Consider the following 20,876-nt stretch of genomic DNA (forward strand, 5'->3'; position numbering starts at 1 on the left):
TTAAACAAATGCTGGCTGAATTTTTTAATACTGATTGTTAGGCTGTTCAAAGTTAATTCTACGTTTAACGTCACATCTAAAGTTCAAAACCTACGAGGGAGGGAGGAAAAAAATAAACAAACAAAATTTTCAAACATTTGTGAATTTATTCAAACTAACCTATTCACTACATTAAAAACATTACAATTAAGTTATAAAGAGCATTTAATTGATATGACACCTAAGATTAATTTCCATAGCAGATTTTTTTCTTAGTATGTAAATTAGTTTGAGTCCTATTGTTAGCAAACAATGTATTCTAAGACTGAATGTGCAGGAAAGTGACTTTTAACTAGGCCTCAATTGTCCTTTAGATTTATATTGCCACACGTCCATGGTACCCTGGAGGCAAATGCTTCTTCTTATGGGAATAGTTGATCAATATCTACAATTAAAATTATAGATGACAATATTTAAAACTAATCATGTTGAAATATCTCAAATTGAATTATATCGTTTTTTTTCTTAGTACAAGATCTACTAGCATTAAGTTTTGAAAGTGTGAATACTAATATCTGGACCATAATGATAGCTGTTAGATTATTTTTAATACCTTGAATTCCACACTAAGGACAGGATTCTTCACGTCTTGGAATACCCCAACTTCTTTCCTTACTCTCCTTCACTTGAAAGGCCCTATCTTCGGTGAGCTTCTCCCTGCTCAAATGGTTAAGACAAGTATTATCTTTTCCAAAAATTGTAGCTATTTGTAGGTACATGAATTATGAAGAAATCAATTACTTTACTCATTACTGTTCCTTTCGATTTTTACAGAAATATTTTTAATATGAAACATGTCCAATAAGATTTAAATGATGCTTTTCACTGTATATAGATCTTGGTTTTTTGACACACTTTCCACTCGCTAAAAAAGTTTTTCGATTCTCTCCAAAATACAATGAAAAGTTCAGCCAATAGAATCACGAACTGAGAGTCTGTCACTGTCAGTTTGAACATGTGATTCGAAGACTGACAAAAAAATCAACAAACTAGACTTTGTCATTAACTTCAATCATAAAATCATCTATTTTTTACTTACATTTATGGTCCCAAACTCTTTAATTCACTAGTTTTCTTTAATAAGACACCAACTGCCTTTATCAAAGCACATTTTCTGTCACTACGGGAAGCAGAATTCAGTCGCTAATTGTAGAACCAAACCGGAACAGACATACGGAATTCCGAATTGTTTGTTTTTTTCAAAGACGAATTTCTCATAAACCTACGCGCGCGGGTGACGTTAAACGTAGTTTTAATTTTAAACAGCCTTAGACAATTATTTATATTCTGAATTGACGATGGAAAGGGGCACTCGACGGCCTGGCGTTACAGGTCAGCAGGGGACGCTCACTCCTCCAAAGCATCTGATCGCGCCTCTGATTTTTTGGAGGTCTAGCTTTGCTCTTATATTGTATTGTGAAATGCGGTTTTGGGCTTGTTCGTTATCTCCATTTATTTTATTAATTTGCTTGAAAATTGAAAGTTAATTACAATATGTAGGCCTACTCATCATTCTTCAAATAAATATTTCCCTGATGAGCCACCGTAAAACTGTCAAATACGGAACTTTTGTCGTAAAAATTGTAAAAAAAAAAAAGTTTACAAATAATCTGTATCGTAAATAACATAATTCATAAAATTATTCTTATGATAATATTGTGTGATTGAGATCTCCAAACGAATGACTTTACGAACGAGTTGACCATAGCAAACAGAAATTCAAAATGGCGGTGGCAGACGTTCAGCTTGTTGTCAACACAGTGTTTTACATCGCTGTGTTTGTTGGTGGCTTTGCAGTGTCAATACCAATCGGTGTTGTTAATGTAAGAGTCATAATCTTCTCGCATTCTTTATATCCAGTCAGTTTATAGACAGAAAAAATATAGACTTGGCAAGGAAGTAAGTTGACAGGTTGGCCACTTTGGGGGAATTCCAGTGGTTGTACAGGCTACAGTCAGATCAGGTTCAATGACTTTTTCTACCTACGTAGATCTTAAAAACTACCTAGGTATTTAAAGCTACTTGAAGTAACTATTTCTGTCTACTTTTACCTGTCTTTGAAAATAAAAGTGATAATTACAGCGCATCTTTACCATGTTTACTAGGTAACGGGTTCGTTCGCCCGATCTACCTGTTCGCGGGAGTCCGTTCGCGCAGGGTCCGTTCGCCCAAAAACTTCTCGCCCAAAATCCTGTTCGCCTTATAAAAGTTTCGCCCAATACTTATATATATATATTATATATTAACTTATTTGAAATAAAAATTAACATATATTTTTATTTCCTTTACGAACTTGGGTTATTTTTGCTCAAATTATTGTGCCAGGAATAATGTTTATTTAGTCTTGAGTAATTTTTGATTTGATTCTAATGTATTTATTAATGACTTAGTGTTTGCACTATAAATAATTAGATGACTAATATCAATGTTAATTGGGGGGATACACCCGTGTTGTTTTTACGAATATTGGGCTATGTTTTGACAACAATTAAGTATGACCCTATGTGACAATATGCATAATCGTCTGACGGTCTGTTTTATTTCGAATGTACCAAAAATGTAGGAAGAAATTCATTATATTATATTCTACATAAAATTTGGGCGAACGGACCCTGTGCGAACGAGAAATTGGGCGAACGAACTCTGGGCGAACAAGAAATTGGGCGAACGGGATATCGGGCGAACAATTTTTAGGGCGAACGAACATGGAACCTGTTTACTAAAACATGTCAAACTTATTGTTTATCATCTTGTGCACAAAGCAAAGGGCATCTTTTGCTCTCTGTTTTCTAGACTATCACATATTTGTGTATAATATTTTGACAGTGCAACCATTAGGTTGAGAGCAATTTTCAGTAAGATCGAGCTTAATTATGTAACTGTAAGATTATGAAGTCATTTGCATGTTGTTTTACCAAACCGAAGTCTAAACAGGTCTGATTTTAATAAAGGGTCATTTTATATACTATTTTTCTGCAATAAATTCAATAAAATAAAGGCAAGTTTATTATTTGTTTTACTTTGTTGTGAGAACATTTATTTAGCTTTTGTGTACGAAGCAATGCATTATGGGTCCAAATTACTGTAGAAAAATTTCTATTGAATAAATGTGTAATAGTTAGAATTCTCTTTTTGCCTTGGCGTTGTTGTTAGAGTTTGCAGTGACAAGTATCACTTTGCGACGCTCACTATTATTAAGAACACCTCATCGACAATTATTAAATCAGGTGGATAAAACTTTATTTTTAACTATTTAATGTGACATATGATCTCATTCTGTGCTGATAAATGCAACAGTGAACTTTAGTTAGTATTAGAGGTCTTCCTCAATAGATATGTTATATTTTATGGTCCATTCCGGTTAAAGTTAAAATGATATGATTCATAAAATACCATTGTAGTGATAGAATGTACAATCTTACTTGCTACAAGGTGTCAACTGTTATTTATTACTTGAGAGCCTTATCTTTTGTGGTTAAGTTTAACCTTAAAGGTCCCATGTGTAGGTCTAACAGGATGGCAGTAATGAAAACGAAAATCACAGCTAGTCTTAAAACATGTAAAAAGCTGCATAGCTTAGTTTTGCAAAATGGGCATTGGTTTTAAAGGAATTCTTACTTATTTTTACAAACATAATCCAGAGGCAATAAAAATGTTAAATTACATGTATTCATCAATTTCATTAATATAAGAAGATAAATGTAAAATTCTCTACATCTATGTCTCTTGATAAAAGTAATCCTGCTAACTAAATATAATAATTATTTCTGTCAAGCATTTTATTCTGTACAGCATTATAAATTTTTAATTAAAGATGCTTTGATCTGCTTTCTTTTTTTTTCAGATGAACAATGGTGGATACTGTTTTCTGTATGCCTCATATGATAAAGAGGAATGTGTGAAGTACGGTGACTCGGGAAACTGTAACTTCCCTATCTACTTTGCTGTGTTCGCGTGCATATTTTACGGCTTAGCACAGACATGTTATAATGTGTATGCTGTTTACAAGTCAACTCAGGACCCCACTGTTGGGTGAGTTGTTTTAATTAAAATTGAGTCAAATACACTACAGTTTTAGTTTCAAATTAAAATGATTTCTTCCATGAAATGTGATAAAGATGCATTTCATGATTATATACATGCACTTATTACAAAAGTATTTATTAAGTCCTTCGAAGAAATCAAACAGAATCAAGTAATTTCTTTTCAAAAACACCCCGTAAAATCTAGACACTTTACACAAGCTTCACATTGTGTAGTTATGGCTGATCGATTTGACATTATGTTTTCAGGTCGCAGATGTGGGTGATGCCGTTTATTCTGCTGAACTCCCTTGTTGCAGGAGTGATGATGGTGGTGGCCTGTATGATAAGTGTCGGCTTCGACAACACATGTCAGTCGTACCGAGAAATCTCTAAACAAGACAGGTAACTCTTGTCAGTCACACATAGAAATCTCGACAGAAGACAGGTAATGTATCACAACAAAGGCCCATTCAACAGCGCGAGGGTTTACGAACATTTCTATTGGCGATATAAGAAATTTTGATGAGTGCTTGCGAATGTTCACTCTATTGAACAGGCCTCTTGTGTCAGTCGTACAGAGAAATCTGAAAACAAGACAGGTAACTCTTGTCAGTAATAAAAAAAAGAGTTGAAAATTATGTAATTCATATCAAGGAAATCTCGATAGTAAGGTATTTGGCTGTAAATTTTGTGTTCCACAACTTCTGACTGGAAAGTAAACTGTTCAGATTATAAATATTTAGAAAAGTGAGACTCAGCTTTAATTCTGAATGTTTATTTTTTCATTAATTTCTTGTGAATTTTAAGTTGTGCCACAGCAGAAAACAAGCATGTGAGATCAGCATGCAGTGGACCAGAAGATGAAAAAGAATATGATTCGGGGAGTTTTTTTAAACTCTTCCACGTTGCAGAGGTAAAATTGTACAAAATTACATTTTTTTCTCCTTATTACATGTACAAAAATTGCTTGATAACATTCTTAGCTTGCTTTTGATCTGATTTATAATTTGATGAATAATTTTTTACAAAATGAAAGGATTCAACATGTGTACATCCTTTACAAATGGTGACTCTTAATTTTTCATGTAGATACAAATGTTGTTATCAGTAAATTTCCATGAGACCTTATTTTTTGCAAGATTAAAATAAATACTGTAAATCAACTTTTATTCGCGACGACTTTATTTCGCGATTTACCGGGGGTAAATTGTTCGCGACGATTAATTTTCGCGATAAAACTTTTTTGAATCTGTTGTTAATACAACAGAGACTTTCAAAACCGGTTCACGGCGAGAAATATTCGCGATTACGAGGCTCTCGCGAACCTCGCGAAAATTTCTCGCACACGAATAAAAGTTGGTTTACAGTATCTCACCAATAAATAGTCATTATAAAAGTTTAAATGCTTTTTAATTTTTCCCTTTATAAAATCTATATTACTTACAGGTGGCTGCCTGGTTGTGCTGGCTGGTCTGGGTTGCTCTGGTTGTGTCTGGTATCGTCCGAGCCATTCGTAACCGACGACAGCGAACCAAAGGAAAATCAGAGGACAAGGAAAACTTCGCTGGAAAGAATCCCACTGCTTGATGATTCAGAGTAAATCATTGTAATAGTAAACTGGCAAAGAATTCTTTTAGTGACACAGATTTATTATTACGTTTTTCGTATATCTTTCTTTGTTATTAACTTTTGAAAAAAAAATGTCTGCCATAAGGTCCAAGAATTGAAGTATTTTTTCACTGCAATGATATTTTGTGTGCGACATTTTTTGGTTTTGTTTTTATTCATTTGTTTCAACAACAGTACTTTTCTAATGCTGACCATTTGATAATCTGATCATAAACATGACAATGGTAGCTATAGAAAAAAAATTTGTGACCGTGTTGCTTATTATTTTGTATCGAATTGTAATCTGCATTGAATATATTAGTTTGACAGATCTGATTGTATTTGCCTACCAAGATCTGAATTTTTATTCCATCCTGTGTTGTTTAGTGTGTTACCTTTATTTGACCACCAAATCTATATGAATAAGCTTTACATACATCATACATGTAATCATGAAAAGAATCTCTCAGTTTCAATTTTGCAATATTTTTTTGCAGTTGTTAACACATTTTTACCCAACTGTGTAAAATAAAACTGACAACGAAAAATTGATTTTTAGAGTACAAATACCAGTTTTTTTTTTAGACCTAGCGTGTTTGTAAATATATTTTTTTTTACTTTTGTAAAGAAGTCATATTGTGTAGTTGTTAAAATCAGGCATGTACAGTCAAACCTTTATATATAAGAGATCAATGAAGAAGTTGATAAAAACAATGGACCAGTAAGACAGATTTGAATGTATCTAATTCAGTTGTTTTGTAGTTTTGGTGAATTTAGCCCCCAAAATTGTGTATCGTACTAATTTTATGTTTATTTAATTAAGGGCAAGGTCTAGGGTCACCAAATTATATATACATGTGAATGGGATATTCCCACCTCACAAGTCAAAAATATCTGTAACTAATTCATGTGCATTTTAATATTAAAAAAAAAAAATAGTACAAGTTTACAATAATTTAATCCTCATCTATATTTTCTTAACAATTTATTTTTATAATGTAGGTGTTTTCATTCATGTAAAAGAATTCATTATACAGTATTTTCATTATTTGTTGTCTTAAATACAATGTTTGTAAATTTATATTCTGTCAGCTAGGAGATCAGAATATGTGTTGTGAGACTTTGTGATAATTTATGCAATATAAACTACTAAATACATTTTGTGCAATGTTATAAGTATTACACTTCTGTTCAAATGGTAATTATTTTTCTAAGGTTTTATTTTTTGCTCTTTTAAAATTTAAGTCTTAATTTGAGCACATTTAGTCAAATTTCGAATTATAGATGAAGATGAATTTCTAACTAACACTGTCATTTTCGATTTTATGGATTTTGCCAAAGAGGATGTAATTATAATATTCTTGTAAATTAAGTTTATTTACAGTACAGTGATAAGTAGTTTGTTTATGTAATAGAATTTTGTTGATTTTGCTATTTTTATAGCTGCTGTTCATATATACCAAAGCTGATCAAATGTATATGGTATAAACAGAAAGTACTTATTAACTTATATTTTTTTTCTTTTGAGAAAAAGTATGAGAATTTCTGATAGTATATATATGGAAGAAACACTTTGTTTTGATGATTTAACCTTTTTAATGAAAAAAAGAAAATTACTACTACTCTTTGTACAGAAATTGATAGCCTCATATGTTTTCCTTATGGAAAATCACTAATTTATTGGTGAATGCCTGACTTCGATCACTCCTTTTTTTCATAAAATGTTTCATGGTATATATTTTTTTTATATTCAAAGCTTGGAAACTCTGTATATAACACAAAATATATAAACTGTTTTTGTTTGCAAACTTGATACTGTTTTTTCTCTCCACCTCATATGACAACATCAGTGGTGTTATTCAGTATATACTTAAGATAAACCCAAGGAATACAGTGGGTTCTATAAAATATTCTACCAAGCTTCTTTCTTTACCAAAATATCAATGAAAAAGTTCTGTACACCAACATATATATTTATAAAATGACGTTAATCAGATGCAGGTACTTTAGATCCCTTTATATACAAAAATGTGTTCAAAACAAACTGCCAGGTCCTCCCATATGTGACCGTCAAGGTTGTAACCTTCTCCAATTCATTGAGTTATTTGGTCCTAATTATCGAATGGTGATTATTGATTCTCTTGAGGATATCTCCCGTTTCCTCGATATACTGTTTGATACAAACTTTGCAACTGATGAAATATACACAATATACACAGTTCTCTATTTCGAAGGACAAATTTTCTAAAATTCTGTAGCTGAAGTCCGTAACTGGGCTGTTAAGACTGTCTTTGTCAGAGCCGTGTGTATAAAGAAGACATCTAGTTTTAAACCCTTTGTTAAGTTATGCATTATCCAATCTGGTTCTTTACTACCATGTCCTTTAGATTCCTCGAGCCTATGTATGCAGGCAATAGAGGCTCCCTATTAAAAGACCTCTGCCATTCGTTTGGTTGAATGGAGAATCGGCAGGCTCGTTTATGGATACCTTGGAGGTTGTTAAGGACGGGATGGTAAGTGGTTACCAGACGGACCCTGCAGCTATTGTTTTTACTGATGGTATAATATAAGTTTTCCGAATAAGAATGTTTGAATAATAATATTGCTAAACATCGTTTTTATGTAAATATGTAGCGCCTAAAAATGTCGCATGTTTCACAGGGACTTGCCCCCGGCCTGTAATAATTATTTATTTAGAAAATCATATACCGTAATAATAAAACTACACTTTATTATTACGTATATACGGTATATGATTTTTTAAATAAATAATTATTACAGGCCGGGAGCAAGTCCCTGTGCATGTTTTGATGCCGTTGACTTGGTGAGTTTGAGTTTTCTAAAAGATGTTTGGAGTTTTTAAAAATAAAACAAAATTCAATCATGTTCCGTATCATTCATTAAAGCATTTCAAATTTCTAATTTGTACATACATATTATATAAATAAGTATACAGTATATGCTGTCTTGTATGTATACAATGTATTAAGGAAATTATATAGAGGAATACACTTATATTAGATGTGATATATAAAAATAAGCTATAAATATTAGATTTTATATATATAAACAAAGCTATAAATAGTCCACGCAATAAACAATTTCTAAAATCTTTGAGATGACAGGGTGAAGATAACAAACAATGGTTGGAATGAATTTTTTCCATAGATCTGAATTTTAAAGTATATAAAAAGATAAAAAGGATACTCGCTCCTCTATAGTACCTGATCCTACCTCGGATGTTTTGTAAGCCTGTGTCTGCTCCGCAATAATTTGTTGGAATTTATTGGAATTATGAGCTTGAGTATTGTTCGTTATCTTCACTGATTTTATTTCATAAAAAGGAGCTCCAGAGTACAACATAAATACTTTATAGTTTGTGGTCAAGTACTGTATACCGGGTTATTTTGGCCTCGTGTTATTTTCGCACTTGCAAACAATTTTGCCCCGTTTTAAATTCGCCCAGTCATAATTTTGTTTAAAAAACTGCTGTGTAAGTTGAATTTGCACCGTTTTAAATTCGCCCAATCAGGAAGAGGGCGAAAGGGGCGAAAATTTCCCTGTATACATTATCATGATTATTGGCTTACATTGTAGGATACAAAAGTTACGATTTTTTTAATCTACCAAAGAAATCCTTCTGCTAGCTTTTGCCAGTTTTACACCAATTTCCCTCAGTTCTTTCTTAGTTTGATCACAAATTGATTCTAATTTTCTGAATACATCAGTCATAATCTCAGATTTTTTTGCTGATATATTCATATATATTTCATTCGCTACTTTGTTCCGCCATTCCACCGAGTTGACATTCACGGGCTGAAAAAAAGTCAACACTGCTGGCAAAATCGTAAAAACGGAAACTATAATTCCAAGCACTGGGTTCAAAACTCGTGCAACAAAACTAACAAGACCAGCAAATATTAAAATACCTTGTGGGTTCATTAGGGAATTATCCCTTATGTTAATTGTACAAACCATGTGCGAAAACTCTGCTTCAAGCGTATTTTGAATGTTCTTCAAAATACCAATCAAAAGCATATCTGTAAACTGCTTTCCAACATGATTAAGTGTTTCAGTTATTAATTCTTCTCTAATCCGTCCAATTTTGAATGGCAAGCGACAGAAATAGTTCCCAGAATAAACAGATCCAATATAGTGTCCCTCATGTACAATGTATATGTCTTGAATGCCTTTTTGTATTTCTTTTTCTGAAAACGCAATACCTGCAGCTCTGTTCACGATTTGATGAAGCTCGTACATTGGTATGCTATTAATAAGTTTTTCAACCCGATCTTTGAAGGAATCTATCGTATACTTTGTACAGAGAAGAAGGAGTTTCTTGTCTGGATCCGATTCGTGGAATATTCTAACTTTGTTTTCCTCAAGCATGTAGTGGTATTTTTCGTCAACAGCAAATTTAGTGTCTATTACAGGTTCAAAATTGCTAGTTACAAGAAACGATTTTGGCAAATGATGTATGTTTGTAAATTGATCCAAGGAAACTGTTGGCTGCAATAAAAAAAATCATTGAAATGAGTTTGAAAGGATATAATGATTAGATTCAAAAGAAATTAAAAAAAAAAGAAATGTAATACCAGATTTCTAATTTACATCTTATTTAATGCAACAAGTTTATCTTTTGTTTGTTTTTATTTTTTAATTTCAACGAACATTACCTCATATACTGTGAGTTGTCCGTATGAAGGTTTCACTTCTACTTTGTAAATACAAACTCGACCATCTCCAGCGTGACTATCCTCACAAAGATTGCTGGGATCCACGAGAATAACTCTACTCTTCAGGGATTTTAACCTGCTTCTAAATTCCTCAAGGTGTAGTGATTGCAGTAACTGATGAGTCAAGGAGACATCAGATTCCTCTGGATAGATATCCTCTATCCTTCTTAGGACAGCCACGACATCAGCAACCTCTTTAGGTTCAAAGGTCAGTTTTATGGGAAAATCCATTCCTTGCTCTGAACAAAAGGAATATATTCATAAGTAATTGTAAAATCAGCAGTTTTTCTAAGAATACATAGATAAGGAGGCTAAGGGGTATTCAGTATCAAAGTCCATAAAACACTACAAAATAGGAGTAGAGCAAACACGGTCCTCCAAAACATTACAGGTGGAATCAGGTGCCATGGAGGAGTAAGCATCCCCTGCTGACCGTTCACACCCGCCGTGTAATCCTTGTCATGATCAGGAAATAACGGGAAAAAAAATCCGTCGTCAATTCAGTGCATAAATAATGGACTAACATTTGGTATAAAAAAACCGTTAGTCAGCTTTTGACACACTGAAAAATTGTATTTGCAGACAACGTCATTGTATCGACCATAGAACTCACGAAATTATGACTTTAAACGACACTACTTATATTATTGCTTCATCAACTTGCTTGTCAATAATTCACCTCGTTTTAGATATTTTTCATACGTCGAGCAAGCGTATCGAATCAACTGAGATATATATACTGCGTATGCAGGCGATGAAGGTGTATTGCTGCATAAGTAAGGGAAGTTGACGATAGAAAATTCAAAGTCATCACGTTTATCAGCCTGGTTCTAAGATTACCATAAACGTCTTTTTCAAGTAAAATATTCAAGTATGAATTAGATGTGTCAGACTCTGTTGTATCTTTTATCTCAAGTTCACCAGGTTATATCATATCGACGAAGAAATGGAAATTACCATTGTTAATTGACAATACGGTACGATGTATCTTAATCTCAAGGTTCAAGGCCACAGCAAGTGTTTTCTTCTTTTCACGTATAAGATTTTGCACAAATTCTGATTGATATGAATATAGAAATAGGTCTACTAATAATGGAGCGCAATATGTACCCACGGGAAATCAAATAGGTTGTTGGAATACCTGGTCTCCAAAATCCACATAGATATTGTCAATAAGAAATTCAAACATCTCTATGATGTCAACTCCAGAATAGTTGTGTTTGCAATCATAAAGTGTTTTAACAAAATAATTTTGCAAATAACCAATGACCAGGAAAGTAAATTTACGAGTTCCTTTTTTGTTGAGAAAGCAGCTGTCAATGATATTTAAAAGCTTGGACTTCATCTTGGGTAATGGTTGCGTATAAAGATTTCAAGCTGTTGATTAAGGTAAATGCTTATGATTTCAAATTGTCAGAAAGTTCTTTGTTTCATTACACGTATATTTTCTTTAAACTGCTGCATGAGTTTTACTAATAGTATATAACTTTTAATTAGCATCATTTATCATACTAATTATTTGGTCGTTTTTTTCAATATAAAATTGTTAGGCTATTATCTTCATATGAAATAGTCGACGGATTTCTTCCGTTATTTTCCGATCATGACAAGGAGTACACAGCGGGTGTGACCGATCAGGAGGTATTAACTATTCATTGGCACCTGATGCCACGCCTGATGGTTAATAGGCCCATGCTTTCTCTGCACCTATTTTGCATTTTTTAAATGGCATTTTAGCTTGAATACTGTTCGTAATCTATATAAATTTTATTTCTTATTATAGTTTACCAGTTTAATGCAGAAAATATTTAATTTATTATGAAAGAGTACCACATAACAAATATAGATGGACAAACCATGAATACTGAACAGGTAAACTTTTATTTAAAATTCTAATTACCATATGAGCAGAATTTAATTATAAATATTGAATGACTGTCATGCATAGAAACATCTTGTTTTTAAAATTCAAGAAACGTAACTTAACAGTTTAACTACAGGAAAAAAGCACGTTTGGAATATTTCAGTTTTCATGATACTATGATTTGGTAAAGTTGAGTGTAATATGCCTTTGTGTCTAATTTGCCAGTGTGCTTTATTTCTTTGAGGACCATAGGGCATGTAGGTATCTATTTTTCAGAAATATAAATTGATTTTATTGCTATTGGTTTTAACCTATTTTCAGTGAGAATTTTATATTTCTTACCTGTGTTTGTTAACTTATTTGCATAAAACCCATCAAAAGGCAAAACTTACTTATGAAGGGGTTGAATTTCCTGGACTGACGTAAGACTATGTTATGGTCCTTGGCTCTATCAGAAATAATGTGTTCCCCTACGTGTGTTGTGCATAGATAGACAATGCATGTTTTACACTGTAGTTCTATCTCATCTGTCTCGCAGTTATCACATCGTAACACGTCCTGGGCACTGGTTTGAGGGTCCAACGTTAGCTTTGCCTCTTTAATGAACAAAGTTATATTTATTATTTCTTATCCATATAATATTATGTTTTCTCAAATAAATTTGCAAGATAAACGGGATGAGCATGAGCCCAACCTCTAATAAAAAAATGAAACATATGTTAATTATTCTAACAGTTCTTAAATTACACGATTAATTGCACTTTGTATTCACTCAGACAGATAGAATACGGACAACATATGATCAAGAAAACTTGAAGAGTTTTCAATTCAAGTGAGTTTAAGTACAACAATGATCACAGTAAAATTGTCAATGTATCTAATTTTATTGAATTACAAGGAAAATTTGTATTTTATGATTGCCTATTACGTCTTATTCCGAGGAGAAAAAGTATTTTACTTTCTGTTTTCTGCCAAAAAGTAGTAAAATACGAAAATTTGGTACATGTACCTGGTACTTTATTAACAACAGAGACCCTTTCAGAGAGCTTGTGAGTCTTGGTTCCATCAGAGTTCATGTGTTTTTCCACACAGACCTTACACAGGTTGACAAGACATGTATCACAGTGCATTTGTACCACGTTGGTTTCACAAAGGTCACAGATTTGCATCACATCCTTGGCACTGTTACGGGGGGTCATACCTTGGCGTTTTCTTCTTTAATTTGTAAAATTATAAAGCATCTTATATTGATATATAGAAACAGGAAAATGTATAATATTGAAGCGGAACTGTAATCAAGATCAAATTACCCCTTAGGTTCTCGGTTGCTATGTGATGGTTTCTTCCGGTTTCTTGGCATTGTTGCCTAGCTTCTGTTGTCAGCAGGTCCTGTAAACTGAAGGATGAAAATATACTGAGACAATCGGGTTGATGAGTGAAAATAGCAAAAACGAATAGAGCCAAACATACTTGATTGTGTAATTAAGTGATGCCAAAATCAACAGCAGCAGCTTTAAAACGTACGACTTTTTGAATTTATATACTATCATTACCCACGATAAATTAAGGTCCAGGCTTTTTTATATCATTGATAACCCCCTTTCCATTAAATATGGAACTCGTGGAATAACTCACTTCTCATTGGTCATTTGCAAAATTATTTTGTTAAAATTTCATTGTGATTGCACACACAAATACTCTGAAGTTGGCATCCACAAGATGCTTGAGTTTCTGATTTACAATATCTATGTGATTTTTCGAGACAAGGTCTTTCAATTATCTATAGGAATTCCCATGGATATGAATTGAGATCTGTTACTACCAGATATAGCTTTGCACTCATATAAAGCAGAATTTGTGCAAAATCTTATGCGTGGAATGAAATTAAAAATATGCAGATAACGAACAGTATCCATATCCTTGTCATTAAATCTCAAACTTAATGAAACCATAGAAAGTCGTCCACTCCTTCCAGCAGAGCAGACACGGACTTCCAAAACATCAATGGTCGTATAAGATATCATTTTCGGGAAGTGGTGTGGGTCAGATGTGGATACTTGGAAATTCTGGGGAGCTTTTGGACGGTTTGGGGTCGCAGGACTTTGCAGGAATCGGCAGCATGGGGACTTACGACTTTTCAACTTTGTGCACAACAGTTCCCCACGGCAAATTAAAATCCGGGCTTTTTGATGTCATTGGCAGCTGCTTCTTCAACAAAAATGGAACTCGTAAGTTTACTTACCTCGTCGTTGGTCGTTTGAAAGGTTGTTTTGTTGAAACAGATTCTGATTGCACACATAAGTACTCTGGGGTTGACGTCGGGAAGATGCTTGAGTTTCTGATTGACAATGTCTGTGTGGTTTTTGGAGACCAGGTGTTCCAACAATCTATTGGAATTCCCATGGGTACAAATTGCGCTCCGTTATTAGCAGACTTATTTTTATATTCATATGAAGCAGGATTTATGCAAAATCTTTTACGTGAAAAGAGGAGGACACTTGCTGTGGCCTTCAGCTGGACATTTGGATGTATCGACGACGTATTGTCAATTAATAATGATAATTTCCATTCATACGTCGACACGATATATCCTGGTGAGCTTGAGATAAAGGATACCACAGAGTCCGACACTTCTGCTTCATACTTGGATATTTTACTTGAAAAAGACACTAATGGTAATCTAACAACCAAGCTATATGATAAACGTGATGACTTTAATTTTTCTATCGTCAACTTCCCTTACTTGTGCAGCAATATACCTTCATCACCTGCATACGGAGTATTTATATCTCAGTTGATTCGATATGCAAGAGCATGCTCTGCGTATGAAAAGTTTCTTAAACGAGGTAAATTATTGACAAGCAAGTTGATGAAACAAGAATATCAACAGTCTCGTTTAAAGTCATCATTTCGTAAATTCTATGGTCGATACAATGACCTTGTCAGCAAATACAATTTATCATTGAATGAAATGCTGAATGACGTTTTTCATACCAATTGTTATTCCATTATTTATACACTGAATTGACCACGGATTTTTTCCGTTATATCCTGATTATGACAACGAGCACACGGCGGGTGTGACCGGTCGGCAGGGGATGCTCACTCCTCCATGGCACCTGATCCCACCTCTGATGTTTCGGAGGTCCGTGTTTGCTCTGCACTTATTTTGTATATTTGTTTAATGGACGTTGAGATTGAATACTGTTCGTTATTTCCATATCCTTCTTACAAGTGAGCATCCCCTGCTGACTGGTCACACCCGCCGTGTGCTCCTTATCATGATTGGGAAATAACAGAAAAACCCGTCGTCAATTCAGTGTATAAATAATGGACTAACAAATATATATTTCATATAAAACCGTCAGTCAGCATTTTACTCAATAATAAATTAAATTAGCTGACAATGTCATTGTATCGACCATAGAACTTACAAAATGATGACTTTAAACAAAACAGCTGATATTCTTCTTTCATCAACTTGTTTGTCAATAGTTTTTCTTGTTTTAAAAATTGTTCATCTCATTAGAAAACGGAAATCGGATTATGGGACAATTAGGACTTTAGCTGCAAGTATAGAAATCATTTATACTTAAAAGAATATGTGTATATAAGCGAGCGTAGCTTATATACCTCTGATGAACAATGCCTTTCAAAAGGAAAAGATTTTAGACAAAACGATTAGTTGGAAGAAATGCCTAGCCTTGAGGATAATTTATATTAAATCATGATTTTTTTTAGTTCAATTACAAGAAATCTAAAGATCCTATAGTGTTAACCGGTACAGATCTAGATGTTACAAACGTTCTCTGTGACCAGCCTTTTCCTCCCTTTATGGCACCTGATCCCACCTCTCAGAGGTTCTCAATGGCTTTGATCATAATTAGTGTTTTTATTGACTATTTAAAAGAAAAATCGCTCACTTCTTTCACTTCTTGTCATATTTTTTTACATATGCAAAATTTTAAGGGGTTTAATTTACAGGATTAACAAAAGATGTGTTTTTACGAATTTTGATTTTTATGTTTAAGAAATATATATTTCCAATAAATAATTTTTGAATGTAGATATATCGCAGACGTACTTTTTTCCACGGGGTCATAATTCCGCGGAATCTCAATTTCTGTTTAATCCGCGTGTAGAAAATTACGCTGATTTCTTAGACTGTCACTATATGCCTTACATTTATATTCAGTACGCTTGGACAAATTTCCGCGTAATTTAATACCACGCGGACAAAAGTACTTCTACAGTAATATAAAAACACCTAGTTGGAATTGTCATACCTTGTAACGCTGTAATGATAGGGCTTTCTCGTTAAAACCTCTCTATGCAATCAAATCCTTTGACTTAAGATTACATAAACAGTTTATCTACTAACCAGGTTATCCTTACGTCCTTGATTGAAGACCATTTTTTATGCATATAAAACCTTCCATCAAATTTTTTTTATATATTTTATTGATAATGTCAATGTTGTCATACTTAAATCTAATTTAAATGTGTATGCTAAAATTATTGTGCCAAAAGTATTATAGTGATTTAATGATGGAATACTCATTACAATGTATTGTTATTTATTCTTTAAAGTTATTTAAATAGGACCCCATTGGAAATAGGCTCTCGAGCTTTAATGGGTTATCCTGGTATCTATCTAGTCATGTTAAATTAAATTAAATTACCAGCTTTCAACTGTAATAAGATCAAGTATAATTATGTGAATTTGTTTTATGTATGATGACATGATAGCAAATAAATACTACAACTACTAAAATAATGACGAAAATTGGCCTCTTTATTTATAGAAATAAATACGTCAAATCTTTGAAGTCTTTAGAAATTTGTTGAGTAAATCTTCTCCAGGTTTTGAAGATGGAATCGTCACCTAAACATTATTAGGTATTGTTTAAAACTAGATATCAGACATGGTCTTCTAGATCTTCTTGAGATTATTTGCTCTTTCAAAGCAACTCGCTTTTAAAGATATATTCAAAAATCATATGACAAACATATTGTTTTTAGAGTCCCTAACATTTTTTATTTCTTTTAATTGTCATTTTATCAAATTTCAATGGGAGTGGTTTAATTTTTTATAAATAGATGTTTAGTTTTTATTTAGATTTTGCTTTTGATTATTTACTCTCAACGAATTTAAATCTAATTGGTTATTCTAATTTTGATATCAAATACTGTTAAATCAAAATTATTAAAAGGAATATTTTAAAGTTGACATCACATACTATAAGCCACTGTATTTCCAAACTTTTATTGATGAAGCAATATGACGGGCACAATGAGCGAATGGCGGGTGTAACCGGTCAGCAGGGGATCCTCACTCTTCCCTGGCACCTGATTACACCTCAGATGTTTCCGAGGTCCGTGTTTGCTCTGCTCCTACTTTGTATTGTTTTATGGACTTTGATATTGCATACTGTTTATTATCTTCATATCATAGGATGAAGTCAGCTAATCCTATATGAGAAAAAAATCACAAGCTCAAAAGGAGATGAAACTGATTTTAGTATACCCATGGAACTAAGACCCGCCACGAGATATTTTATCGGGTATACCGGGGAATTAACGATAGTTGGAAATGAGGGATAATTTGCATAATGTCTAATGTTACAAAATGAAAAATTATGGTAACAAAAAGAACACGACATTAAACAATGTTAAATTTGAAAATGAAATACCTATACATATATCTGAAACTTTAAAAAAGAAACCTACAGTGTATTATCATCATGGTGTATACAATCTGTGCTAAAATACAGAAATGTCGTTAAAGAGACAGGTTCATGTACTCCATAAAATTGCCCTGTCAATATACCAATTAACTGACCAAGTCCTTATGTCCTATTTCGATCATCAATATAAAGTAGAGACTTAGTGCTTTCATTTTCTATAAAAAAAATTCCTCTGAGAGTCCAAGTTTGGAAACTCAGGCGTTGTGAAACTGCAATGGGTAAAATTGAGCATCTTCTACTTTTGATAAAAATATGAGCGATCCAAAAATTCTTTCATGGATTAAATTCTTCTGAAACAGTTCCTTCAGTATATAATTCATTATTTTAGATCGGAGGTTGGGGGCTATGCAAAATATTAAAAAAAAACAGCTTTAAATGTTTGGTCATTTTTAACGAAATTTTCAAGATTTGAGGAATATGACGAAATTCATGACGTCATAATACATAGACAAGAGAAAAAATTACATTATTTTTATTTGATATGAAGTCACCAAGGGTGAACGAGAAAGTGTAACATTGTTTCAACTAAAACTGAGTACTTCTGATTTTTCAGAAATTCACAGGGCCAATAATGGACCAATGTGAACTTCCTTATTTTTGCATACAAATTCATTTTTTTTTTATTATAGTTTATATAATTATATATAAGGTCTGAACTCTTCAAAATATCTTACCTTGTAATATTGCGACTACGCAGTAAAATAAATTCCCCCTATGATATAAAATCGTATGACTCACAACCTATTACTGTAATCTACTGCAGACCTTGTATCAAGTTTAGAAGTAGATTTAAAAAAAAAGCATCAGATATGATGTACTGAATACTCAGGTAACATCACCACAGTAAAGCTTTCTCACCGTACGCGCCTCATGGTGATTTCATGGTTGTCCGGATTTTTTTAACCTCAGAATTCAAAATGTAATACAAAATGATAAGAATTTAACTAGTTAATTTGTTGCGTAGTTTTTGTGCCATAATTTATAAAATTATATATGCCAGGGGCAGAAAAACACCCATGTTATACATACCCCGCTTAAATAATATACATGGACTAACCTGTGGGAATCAGATATTATTATACTGTAAACCAACCTTTATTCGCGACGATATTATTTAGCGATTAACCTGGGATAAACTACTGTAAATTACGTTTTTTCGCGTATTTACGCGAGACAATGGGCTCGCGGAAATTTCATTCTCACGTCTAAAAGTATTCATTTACGATTATATAGAGGAAAAACAACAATTCGTGAAAATTATATCTCGCAAACAAAGAGTCAATGACTATCTCGCAAAAATAAGGTTTCGCAAAAATTTAGTGATCTGCAGTAGTTTGCAACAATTATTTTTCGAGATAAAGCCTTTTTTGCATCTGTTATTGATAGACAAATCTACTATAAGGACCGGTTCGCTGCGAGAAATATTTGCGATGACAAGGCTCTCGCGAACCGTTGGTTAACAGTAATTTTATCGTTTAAAGTCATCATTTAAAAAGTTCTATGATCATTTTAATACAATGACCTTGTCAGCAAACACAATTTATCATTGACAAATGCTTATAAAGTGTAAATTGAAATAATCATTTACTCTATTAAGAAAGTAAAACCTTAATTCGAATACAGGTTTCACGTAACAATGTCGAAACGATTATATTGATCACTAAAGTTAATGGAGTGAGGTAGGGTGCCTGGTATAAAATTCACTTTCCATGAATGCAAACGTATAACACTGAAAAATACTTATATCAAAACAAAGTTATTAACTATCTACTCTATTAATTAAAAATTTATTATCTATATTTTAACACAACATGTAAAGATCAAATTATTTAATCATTTTTGTTTCACACAAATTTCTGTATTATTTTTTGTAAAGAGTCTATATATCTTAATTTACAATATTAACTAATTTACTTTTGATGAAAACTTTGATATAATTTATTTAAAAAAAAACTTTAATTGAATAGCAAACAATACCTGGGCCAGTTATCAATAGTAAACAAGTAACGGCTGGTAGTTAAGTTGATATTTTTGAATTTAAAATATGTTTTATTCACATATAAGGCAGATGTCGCACAAGCATATTCTGCATCCGACAAATCCTATGCTTAATGATTCAAATTGATAGATAACTGAAAACAGTACAAAAAAGGAGCAGAGCAAATACAGACCTCCAAAACATCAGAGGAAGGTTGAGGGGCCATGAAGGAGTAAACATCCCAAGCCGACCGGTCACACTCGGCGTGTACTCTTTGTCATAATCGGGAAACAACGTAAAATCCGTCGTCAATTCAGTGTATAAATAATGGACTATAGATAAGTATGAAAACGGCCAGTCAGCATTCAAATTAATGATAAATTGTATTTTATTTGTCATTGACCATTAATTTGTATCGACCATAGAAATTACGAAATGATTGCTTTAAATGAGACAGTTGACATTTTTGTTTATCGCTTTGTTTTTCTAATAATTAACCTCATTTTAGAAATACTGTATACGTAGAGCACACTTGAGCATATGGAATCAGCTGGGATATATAAAATCCGTATGATGAAGGTGATAACGTTTTCATACTTATTGTTAGTCAATTATTTAAACACTGAATTTACAAAATATTTTTCCGTTATTTCCTGATCATGAAAAGGAGCACACGGCAGTTGTGACCGGTCGGCAGGGGATTCTCACTCTTCCATGGCACCTGATCCCATCTATGATATTTTGGAGCTATGTGTTTGTTTTGCTACTGTTTGAATTGCTTTAGGGACTTTTTATCTTGGATACTGTTCGTTATCTCCATGTGCTCCAGATGTTTCATTGTCGATGTCCCTATTATCCACACTGATAACTTGTTTAAAT

At 32.9% G+C, this 20,876-nt stretch overlaps 2 protein-coding genes and 1 long non-coding RNA gene across 3 annotated transcripts; 1 reads left to right on the forward strand and 2 right to left on the reverse strand.

Annotated features, from left to right (window-relative positions):
• Positions 1–208: 208 nt before the first annotated feature.
• On the reverse strand, positions 209–1,291 carry LOC134256326 (uncharacterized). Its single transcript, XR_009989703.1, has 3 exons — positions 1,079–1,291; positions 593–696; positions 209–424 (listed from the first exon to the last, which is right to left on the reverse strand). It is a non-coding gene; the product is annotated as an uncharacterized LOC134256326 (long non-coding RNA).
• Positions 1,292–1,707: 416 nt separating this feature from the next.
• LOC134256393 (uncharacterized) lies at positions 1,708–7,483 on the forward strand. Its single transcript, XM_062739045.1, has 5 exons — positions 1,708–1,862; positions 3,884–4,071; positions 4,332–4,466; positions 4,872–4,977; positions 5,511–7,483. The coding sequence occupies exons 1-5, from the start codon at positions 1,764–1,766 to the stop codon at positions 5,649–5,651; spliced, it is 669 nt and encodes a 222-aa protein (XP_062595029.1). The 5' UTR covers positions 1,708–1,763; the 3' UTR covers positions 5,652–7,483.
• Positions 7,484–9,257: 1,774 nt separating this feature from the next.
• On the reverse strand, positions 9,258–13,479 carry LOC134256334 (uncharacterized). The gene is made up of 4 exons (XM_062738985.1): positions 13,282–13,479; positions 12,665–12,868; positions 10,349–10,647; positions 9,258–10,181 (listed from the first exon to the last, which is right to left on the reverse strand). The coding sequence occupies exons 1-4, from the start codon at positions 13,469–13,471 to the stop codon at positions 9,291–9,293; spliced, it is 1,584 nt and encodes a 527-aa protein (XP_062594969.1). The 5' UTR covers positions 13,472–13,479; the 3' UTR covers positions 9,258–9,290.
• Between the last annotated feature and the right edge of the window lie 7,397 nt (positions 13,480–20,876).

Source organism: Saccostrea cucullata, unplaced genomic scaffold (genome assembly GCF_032062105.1).
Source record: "Saccostrea cucullata isolate Sc308-1 unplaced genomic scaffold, CSIRO_AGI_Scuc_v1 ctg2564, whole genome shotgun sequence".
Taxonomy (NCBI): domain Eukaryota; kingdom Metazoa; phylum Mollusca; class Bivalvia; order Ostreida; family Ostreidae; genus Saccostrea; species Saccostrea cuccullata.